This window comes from Eschscholzia californica, unplaced genomic scaffold (assembly GCF_041429995.1).
Source record: "Eschscholzia californica isolate CP2 unplaced genomic scaffold, dmEscCali1.0.p SCAF_1, whole genome shotgun sequence".
Lineage (NCBI taxonomy): Eukaryota > Viridiplantae > Streptophyta > Magnoliopsida > Ranunculales > Papaveraceae > Eschscholzia > Eschscholzia californica.
The window spans coordinates 10,656,233-10,666,912 of NW_028238198.1; the positions used below are offsets into that span (position 1 = coordinate 10,656,233).

At 35.5% G+C, this 10,680-nt stretch overlaps 2 protein-coding genes across 3 annotated transcripts in view; one reads left to right on the top strand and one right to left on the bottom strand.

Moving 5' to 3' along the window:
• Nucleotides 1–534: 534 nt before the first annotated feature.
• LOC147564032 (uncharacterized) lies at nucleotides 535–1,605 on the bottom strand. The gene has a single exon (XM_086664267.1). The coding sequence runs from the start codon at nucleotides 1,603–1,605 to the stop codon at nucleotides 535–537; it is 1,071 nt and encodes a 356-aa protein (XP_086520393.1).
• Nucleotides 1,606–6,323: 4,718 nt separating this feature from the next.
• Nucleotides 6,324–10,680, top strand: part of LOC147564033 (uncharacterized) — a 61,931-nt gene continuing 57,574 nt past the window's right edge. Inside the window, exons 1-4 of one of the 2 annotated variants that reach the window (XM_086642914.1) lie at nucleotides 6,324–7,038; nucleotides 7,846–8,070; nucleotides 8,761–9,144; nucleotides 9,934–10,662. In XM_086642914.1, coding sequence (XP_086499040.1) covers nucleotides 6,493–7,038; nucleotides 7,846–8,070; nucleotides 8,761–9,144; nucleotides 9,934–10,407 — 1,629 coding nt within the window. In that variant the 5' untranslated portion in view covers nucleotides 6,324–6,492 and the 3' untranslated portion in view covers nucleotides 10,408–10,662. Of the gene's footprint in view, nucleotides 7,039–7,845; nucleotides 8,071–8,760; nucleotides 9,145–9,933; nucleotides 10,663–10,680 lie in introns of those variants that run through there. The other variant, XM_086642918.1, reaches the window with a different exon arrangement.

Consider the following 10,680-nt stretch of genomic DNA (forward strand, 5'->3'; position numbering starts at 1 on the left):
TTCCTTCCTACCAAGTGATGCCTCCAATTCCTAAATAAGAGTTTCTTGCTTCGTTGTTCTCTATATTTCCACATTCTTGTGCATCTTCAATTCAATAGCCTCCTTTTTTAATCTTTTTGTTTCTTTAGTAAGACAATTGATCATCAATTCACACCGTTTAACTTTAGATTCTGAATCTTCTGCCTTTTGGTTGGCTAATGAGGCCACAAATTCTACATGTTGTCTACCAAGTTCAGCTGCTTTCAGAGTTACCTCCATTTGCTTCGTACATGCGATTACTTGACCAACTGTCGTCATATTTTCAATCACCTCTTTCTGCAAGCTTGTGAACTTAATACGTATGTCACTTGGACATGAAACACCAGGAATATCATTGGTTAATGACTTCCATGCCATTAATTCATTCTCCAACTTTCTCACATCAAATTGAGTCTCTTGTTGTTTAAGTAACTCGAATTCCGCACGCTCTCTTCGGTATTTTTCTTCCAATAATTTTTCTTTTAATAACTCATTATTTTGATGAGATGATTTCAACTACCTTGCTTCTTCGACTTCAGACTCATAGTTACTTAACTTTTCTTGCAACTGCTTCACCAAAATACTTGTATCTGCAGAAGTACCTTTTTGAGATAGAGAGCTAAGACTTGATAGTTTCTTCTCCACTTCGCACTTTTGGTGCAGACACTCGTTCAGTTGATTTCTGAGATTCTCTAACTGCTCCATATAGCATAGTTTATCTCTAAAGTTCTCCATCTTCGTTTCTACGTTACCTGTAGTGACTACCATTGCTGAAGCTTGCCTAACAGTTGGATTTTCTTCCTCTGTCTCAACAAGTGCAGCTACAAGGGGTTTCTTAGAGTTTTTCTTTCGATTATGATCCCACCATTCCGGATAACCTACTAATTCATAACAATGACTTTTGGTATGACCAGTTTTGTTGCAGTGGGTACACTTATAAGAAGATTTGTCAGATTGACAAATAGCTTTAACAATATTATTTTTTGTCTTATTTCGGATCATCATTGCGGAAGCATCAGTTGTTTCAGATTCACTGTTCATCGTTGTGCGTAGAACAAGCTCACGACGAACCAAAGCATAACATTCTTCTAAATCGGGAATGGGATCCTTTCTCAAAATTTTACCACGGATTTGTTCAAATTCACCATCTAACCCTGCAAGAAAAATATGCACACGTTGTCGTTGAATTGATTTACGATAAGATACAATATCGTTTTCGTTTTCGTTTTCCATGATCACTTTATCACGGTGATCTAATTCACTAAAGATCTCAACCAGTTCACCGTAATAAACCGAGAGTATCCTCCCATTCTGTTTGACAGAAAATGCCCTCTGATTCAAAGAGAAGACTTGCAATTCATTAGATCCATCATAAAAAGTTTTAGATAAAGCTTTCCAAATATCACGAGCTGTAGGTAAACGAATGTATCTCTTCATAATTTCTGGAGTCATAGACATCAACAACCATCTCTTGACTTTTTGATTTTCTGCATACCACTTCTCATATTTAACGTCATCTTCAGCAGGTGGTAATGAATTACCTCGAATAAACGAAGGTTTTTCTTTTTCAGCAATATGCATCTCCATGATTTGAGACCACATATCATAATTTTTTTCATTCAACATAATCACTGAAGTAAAGGATCCTCCTGACTGAAAATTGTACCAATTATCTGATCCATATTTTCTACTCTATTAATTATGAAGAAAATTTATATCAGAAAATTTTAGAAATTGAATCTTTGAGAAGATGTGTTCTACCAACTCAAAGTTTTGTAAATTGTGAGACAATATAGATCACACAATAACAATTAAAGTTATTGTTTTGTCTTTTTGCCTTCTTTTTAATACCAAAACTGATGAAGGATTTTTTTCCTTCTTTGAAATTAAGATAGAAAAAGAAGATGAAGATGAAGGTTCTTTCTCCTTCAATCGACAAAAAAAAAAAATTCAGAAAACAGATTTAAGACCGTTGGCTCCGGTACCAAGTTGAAATTGATCAAAGAACTTGTTTTATTCCTTGATGGTTTACAAAAGAAATATAAGACTCTATTTATAGAGTTACAATACTACTAATTTCTAATTTTATTAGTTCCTAATATTTTACTAGTTTCTAATAGTTTTATGCTAATATATATACTAGCTCCTAATATCTTACTAGTTTTTAACATTTGATATTTCCTAATATTATAAGGGATATCTTAACATATAGAAAGATATTTCAACATATTGTTCAATTGGATTGGCTAATGAGAAACATTCTGAGATTTGCTTTTGACATTGAATCTTGAAGTGGGGCATTGATTTTGCTTTTTTTGTTTATTTGGAATTGATGGTTCATGAGATTTTGACAGAGAGGAAGAGTGGTTATTGTCAGAAAGTTAGGCAGAAGAAGAGTGTTTATGAGATCTAAGGTCGTTGAATAGACCTTCCTCCGGCGAAGGGGTTTCCCTTCGCCGGAGTGTTTAGAGAGAGAATAATTTTTTTTAGAGAGAGAGAGAGAGAGGATAGAGGAAAGTTTTTTTTATGTTTGAAGGTCACAGGCCGGAAAATTAGCCGGCCGACGACCTTTGCCGGTGAAGACGATGAGGTGGTGGTAAGATGAGGTGACAGAGAGAGGTGATGAGATGGAGGAAAGAGAAGTGATGACTGGTTAACGGTGTTATAACGGTAACTCAAAAAGGGGGCCATCTGGGTATTTTTGACAAAGTAGGGGGCTAGGCAGGAAACTGGTCACAAAGTTGGGGGCTATCTGGGAAATAACCCTAAATATTTTGAAAATTTCTCAATAAATCTTAGTTTGCTTTCAATACTTTCGTAAATTTCTGAACAAATTTTGGTTTTGCTCAAAAGTTGTTTTGAAATTTTTTTGCATTTGACAAATATATTGATGGATTAATTCCGTTTTGGCCCCCAATTGTTGACCAACTCACAGTTTTGGCCCTCAATTGTGTCTGACAGTTCGTTTTGGCCCCAAGATCCACTTTTCGGGCAGTGCTGACATCATCAAGGCATAAGCAAAACTTTTCTATACCTAAATTACCCCTCTAACCAAATCAAAACAAAATCCCAAGTTGTCAAATCATTTAATCCTAATTTCTTTTTCCAAGACCCTTTATTCTCCATTTTCATATCATTTCACTTTCTCTCTACATTTTCTTCTTTCTCTCTCTACTTTTTGTTGGATGCAGTTACAGAGATCCAACTATGTCAACTTGTTCATCAACTCAACCAAGTAAAGGTTTTGGTTGGGATGCACCGTTTACATTTATAGATCAAAATGTTTTTGCTCTTCTTGATTGTTCAATAACTTCATCACCACTTTATACTTCAAAAAATGGGGTTAATGGGTCTATAGTTCCATTATGTGATAATGAAGCAACTTCAATTTGTAGTCTTCTTTATTCTTGTCCTGCCATTACTACACTTAATCTACCTATTTCTACACTTCAAAAAATGGGGTTAATGGGTCTATAGTTCCATTATGTGATAATGAAGCAACTTCAAGTAAGTAAACATATTAGAAGATAAACACTTCAAGTAAGTAAACAGCTTGACTAAGATTTGAGAGAAGGAAAAAATAGAGAGAGAAAGAAGAAAATGTAGAGAAAGAATGTGAAATGATATGAGAATGGAGAAGAAAGGGCCTTGGGAAAAGAAATTAGGATTAAATGATTTGACAACTTGGAATTTAGTTTTGATTTGGTCAGAGGGGTAATTCAGGTATAGAAAAGTATTTCTTATTCCTTGATGATGTCAGCACTGCCTGAAAAGTGGATCTTGGGGCCAAAACGAACTGCCGGACACAATTGGGGGCCAAAACGGTGAGTTGGTCAACAATTGGGGGTCAAAACAGAATTATTGCACTAACATTTTGACTAAAACATTTTTCGATTTGTCTTGTGAAAAAAGAAATGATTTCCGCATTTTGCTTTCGACAGAAACATTTAAATTGATGCGTTTTTTATCTGTCTCTTGCAAAAAAAAATTGTTATACATATTACCCTTTGAAATTGTCAAACCTATTAACGGACAAATAATATTTAGACTAATGCGTTTTATAATTTGTCTTGTAAACAAAAAATTGTGGAGTTGATTCCTATTTGTCCCTACTTTGTGACCAACCTTCTTTTATGGCTCCCTATTTTCATAAATTCAAATATAGCTTCATTTTTTGTGCAAATGTCATAAGTACCCTTCCTATATACATTTTTTCAAAATAAAATTAATTATAACACATGAAATTTCACCTCGCTTCCACCTCACATCTCTCTCTTTACCCGACCTCTCTCTTCAACTTACCTATCTCTCTCTCTAACTGACCCCTCTCTCTGTCTCTCTCCCCAACTCACCTTTCTCTCCTTTGACAAAGGGTGTCGGCCGAAATTTTTTCCGGCGAGCGACCTAAACACTAAAAAAAACTCTCATTTCTCTCTCTAAACACTCCGGCGAAGGGGTTTTCCTTCATCGAAGTCGGCCTGTTTAAGAACACTTTTTAGTTTTGCAAGAAACAGATAAAAAATGCATCAGTTTAAATGTTTCTGTCGAAAGCAAAATGCGGAAACCATTTCGTTTTTTACAAGACAAATAGAAAAATATTTTAGTCAAAATGTTAGTGCAATCTATATATTTGTAAAATACAAAAAAAAATTCAAAACAACTTTTGAGCAAAACCGAAATTTGTTCAGAAATTTACGAAATTATTGAAAGCAAACTAAGATTTATTCAGAAATTTTCAAAATAATTATTTGGGTGGGAATTGAAGTAATTAATGAGGACGAAATCGACCGCAAGTTGCGTGTCGGGGGTAAAGTTGTACTTTTATGATTTTTTTTTTTTGTAAATATCATTCAAGATTGGCCCTTGCTTCTTATTATCCTCCAAATTTGGGATTTTTAAATTACGGATACAATTAGAAAATGGACATAATATACTTCCTTCTAATTTATTTAAAGGTAAATTTGTAAAGTGGATTTTCATTTTTTTATTTTTGTAATAGGATTACCATTTATGTATTTCTAATTGCGTCAAATTCCCTTACTGTGAAGGTCTATAAATATTAAATGCATCTTCTCAAATAAAATACTTTTGTTTTTCAATTATTACTTGGCTAGAGCTCTTATTTTGACATCGCGAACACATGGATCAGTTTGTGAGGAAGAGAGAGATGTGAGGTGGAATTTCATGTATTATAACTAATTTTATTTAAAAAATATATATAGGAAGGGTACTTATGTCATTTACATTAAAACATTCATATTTGAATTTATAAAAAACAAGGGCCCATAAAAGAAGCTGGTCACAAAATAGGAGGCCAAATAGGAATTAACTCAAAAATGTGTTATACATTTTTTTTTCTTTTGCTTTTGACAAACACGTTAACAGAGTAAAAATAATTATATATGTTGTCAACGTTCTATAATTATATTATATTTATATGTGTTGTCAACAGTTTATAATTATATATGGAGAAACAATTTCAGTAAAAACAGTTAACATAGTCAGCCTTATCAACAACATAACCATACATGTTATCAATAGTTTATAACAAGTGAAAGAAAATTAGAAGGGAAGAAAGGAAATTAAGAAGAAATAGATCTGCCTCAAGATGGAAAAAGCAACACAGAGTTCTGTGTTTGGAATTAGTTTGGACTTGATTCGAGGTGATCTGAAAAAAACGGATTTCAAAAAGTAAACAAATTACGGGCCTAATTCAGTTTAAGGTCGATTATTTTATAAGTATTGTGGTTGATTGATTATGGGAGGTGCCCTTTGCTATATGCACTTCCAATACTTGACCAAGTTTCTTATTTCTCACGTGTTTTTCCCGATTGTTTCGTCTTCATTTTTATTATTTCATCTCAATCTTCAAAGACCTCCATTGTTGGACGTTTGATTTCATTTTTCATTTTCTTAATTATGTTTCTGATTACTTTCTCATGTTCCTTCAGAAAGTATAACTAGTGCCTTTGTCAAATCAAACAAATGAGCAAAGGAAAACCTACTTCTTGCAAAATCGTATGATGCAGAATTCCATCATCACAACAACAATCATGTTGTAGAAAATTTAAGGAGGTTGAGATGATGTTATGCAATGTATCGTTATCATCTTTCTCAAAGCAGTCAGGGGCGGCCCGGATCCAAAATAGTCAAACCGGCCGCATATGGGGCTCCAATTTTTAACGCCGCTCAAAGCCATGCCTGGCGTGTTCGTGGCGTGTTAACGGACCGTGCCGCCACAACACGCCCACCACTATTTCTAATAAACGGGTGCCCATAAAACTTCGTAACTTTCATGAAAAAGTAGCGGGCAAAAATGACATTTTACTTCCTGCCATTCCCGCCTCCCTCGAAACATCGAGTTCTCCATTAAACCCTCGTTCACGCTTCACACTCTCTTCCCTCTCTCTCTCTCTCTCTCCTCTCTCTCTTCGTCTTCACTACTGAGTTTGTCCAAAAAACCTGAAAAGTAAAATGCCTTCTTCATCATCAGAAATCATCAAAGATCGATTTCTAGGGTTTCTAATATGGCAATGTATTCACTCTTCTATCATTTTCCTCTTTTGCAAAACCTTCATTCTCTCACTTTTCACTCAAAACCCTTTCTCTTTCTCTCTCCTCACTATCATCTCTTTCTTAACTTTTCATCTCTCTCATCTTCTCTTCTCTTATTATCTCTCTTGTATCTCTTCTCCTCAACCTAAACATCACGCTTCACTTCCTGAACTAGCTCTTTCAATCTTCCGATTTCTTATTAACTCGGTTGTTGGCGGCCGAACTTCTGACCTTTTTACTCTTAGTTTCCGTCACCGACTCAAGACTTCTTTAGGTCTTACCTTCTTTGTGTTTTCATCTTCTTTCGCTGGGTTTGTTTCTGTTATTTCTATTTGCCGAAATTCTGATGTGTTTGATGGAGACCGAGCAATCGGATTAGGGTTTAGAGGGTTTTTGTTTGGATTCATTTATGGAATTCATTATGTTTATCATCAGAGATGGGTGTTATCTTTTCCGATTATCCAGGTAAACAACTTTTGATTGTTCAAATTATATCAGTAGTATCTGGATAAACTTAGAACAAGTTAGTTTCAATTAGAAATGAAACTAAAGATATTGTAACAAGATCGTGTGGAATCCTAATAGGTTATTCAAAAGCATAATCTCTATAAGGTGTAAGCCTAATGTAAGAGTAAAGTAGTGGCTAGAAATGTAATACCACAACACAAGTACTTGTAGATAGCTCAATGTGGAGTTTCATTACAATGTCGTGATTTCTGAGGATATTATAACTGCAGTTTAGCCAATAAGTTCAATTAGAAGTAATAGTTAGTGGGTTGTTGTGGTCACATTATGTAGTTTTTAGCTGAATAATCTACAGATGACCACCAAAAATTGGTCTATTAACTTTATTCCGACATCGTGGTGATATAGAGTGGTCTACATATTATTTCAATCTAATTGTAAACTGTATATTTGATAGAATCTTCATTTTGCGTATGTATGTTTGAACCTGTATGAATGGGTGGTAAAAAACAGTTTTAGTGATGCAACAAGTGGGGAAATCTTGCGTATAGAATTGGTTCTCCTGATCGATGAAGCTGTATGAGTCATGATTCAATTGTATTTGAAGTTTTAAGCTTTCTAATATTGTATCTAAAACTGGTTTATGTTTCACAATTTTTTTTATATTACTTCTTATTTAACCCACTTGTCTTTATAGTGTCCTTGTTCGAAAGAAGTGGAGTCGTCAGTGCACTCATGGTTTCTAGTAGTCCTTTGTTATGTTCCCATTTTCTCGTCCATGTTATTCTAATTTTTTCATATCTTCAGCGGACACCTTTTTTCAGCTTTAAGATGGGGATCCCTTCAGCAGTTGCGCAGGCCTTAAAGCTATCAAGTGTTTCTTTCATATGTTCTGCTGTGCTCATGATGTTTCTTCCCGATCGTTTCAAGACCCAGGGCGCAGCATGGGTTTTTGTAGCTGATCAAATTGTCTTCTTTGTTGGAAGTTCAGCAGTTTCACTTTGCTGGGAACTAAGTCATCATTTGCATCAGGTTGCTTCTCTATATATGTAGTTTGATCATGTTTAGTGTATTCATTATTGTCAATTTCCATATTAAGCTTCTCTTGTTTCCGCATGTTCGAGATTGCTTCATTCGTGTATTTTCACCACCCACAAAAAAAACATGTATATATTTAAAAGGAAGAGGTGGCTTTTCAGTTTTAAAAACATAGCAGTATAGCACCTTCAAGTATGTAGATGATTTTGCCTGCAACATTCACAAGGCTGTTTGGGAAATCTGCATATAGGTTTTTAGTGATTCTGCAGTTAAAGGATGTCTAATCACTGTGATTTGGTTAGCATTATACCTTTGTCCGTATATCATCTACTTTGGACGCTCTTTTCCATGTTTTGTTCCTCCAGTTTTGGTGTTATTTACTTGTTGTAGAAGAAATTTGGTTTTAAATTGAAAATGGTAATTGACAGTTTGTTGACAAATAAATATAGCAAGATGAAATAAGATAATGCCCATCTTGTTATGAGCTAAATGCCCCTTCCTCTGAATCCGTGTGTCATAAATGGGTGGTTCAGGAGGCCTTTCTGTGTTCAGAGAAAATATCTTGTTTGGCAATTTGATGAATCAAGATTGTATGGAGAGATGCATGTGACTGGTTACACAATGAAAACAAAATGGATTCTCCTTCCTGCTCAATTAATTTGATTTATTTGGGGTTTCTTGCAGGTCCTACATACCAAGAGATGCGTATTTGCACCATCAAAAGGTTCAGCTGCAGCAGAAACAAATCCAAGTGAACCTCTCTTTGCAGCTTTAGAGGAGAGTTCTCCAAGGTCCCTTCTGCAGTATCTTGCTTATCTTGATCTGTGTATGGTCTGTGAGAGCAATGTCGATCTCTGGCGCCGGGCTGCTTTTTTTGAAGAATCTGGCGATACTTACAGAAGAGTTGTAGCTGTGTGCTTGAGACCTTTAGAAGAACTCACATCAAAGCTGGCTGAGGGTTTGGAAGGTTCCTCTTTGGACAAGACTGACCAAATATCCCAACAGTTACGCTCACCAACTGATACTCGAATTGACTCAAAGCTCCATGAAGCGTTCAATGACTTCCAGGTACTACTATTGATCTACTCTCTCGAATCCATAGAACTCTGTTAACACTCATGGCCTCACTTGTCACCCTTGTAATCATGATTATTACATGTCTTTCCTCTGAAAATTTGTTTTCAATGCCTATATTCCAAGTGCTAGTGTGACAGTAATGTTTGAGTATTATATGATACACTATATTATTTGCATATATAATTAATAATATTATATGAAGAATAAAAAAATACCTAAAAACGTGATAGTTCTACTTACTTGCAATTTAACCAGTATATATGCATCCACAATGAGTGAGCTGTTTGATTTTCTGTTAGACGTGCAATGTAGAATCATGGAATCTGAATTCACACCCATGTATGCTGGTTTCTAAAACAATTTTTTTGTTGCTTCATCATCAATTCGCTTGCTTGATAACTTGTTGGTCGTAGAATCTCTCTATTATTAGACCCTTCATTTGATGATGAAAGAGGAACTCTTCGAGGACGTAGCTTTGCTTATTTTTTCGCTATCAGAACAATGTGCTCATGTTAGTCTTGAGTTATTGACTTGCTATTCTGTTACAACTTATGACATTTCAATTCGTTTATTTCTAAATCTGGACTCTAGCTATAAGGCACTTGGACTAATAAAAGTTCCTGCATGCTGCCTGTTTTCCATGCATCATTCGTATCGCGCTTCTTGTTAGTCACTACTCATGATAGTTGCAAATGTTCCTCGACAATCCACTACTTATATATGTTCAATTTCTATTCAGAATTTAATAGATACTTGTGTCTAATACAAAGTACTTCACAGCTATATATGTGGTGTGCACGGACAGTAGCAGCGCTGACGGGCCGTTCTCACAAGGACGACAGATTTGGTGTTGCTCAACTTGGTGGTTGCAATGCTTCAGTCGTCTCGACTCTAATGTCAGGCTTGCTTGCTGTTGAGGCATGCATGGGGAAGAAGACTACTCTACAGGCACCTCATTTAATGGGCCCAGGAAGTATCCAATGGGCTCCATTGAGTACAGGTAGAAGAGACGTACCGACCAGTTTCCCGAGCAAGAAGAGAGGTGGACCTTTGCATGCGAAAGCTTATGCAATGGCTGATGTACTGAGGACATCAATCTACAGCATTGTCTCCATTTTCCATGACGAAATGATCGGAAGCGCCAAAAGAGGAATTCTCGATAAGGATTGGATCTTTGATAGCAAACCCCTATATGGTACACGTGATATACTTGTACAGAAACTATCTCTTTTTCTGGAATACCGAGCTTGCTAGTATGTAAGAAGTTCACCGGAGGATTTATTATCAGTTATCCTACCATTTTTCTGAGTCTGGAAGGAGACAGAATGTTCGGAGAGTATTACTACTGGCTGTTGGTTGATATCAAATTGCAGAGATTGTGAAGGAGCAGATAGTTGAGTCTCTTCTGCTTGATTTGATTATGTTTGTAAGACCCATTTGTGAGCATAATGTTGTAAGAAGTTTTTATAGTTGGAAGAAAAGGGTTATATAAGCTCCTGATACATTAAATGTTGTTTGTTTGAAAGT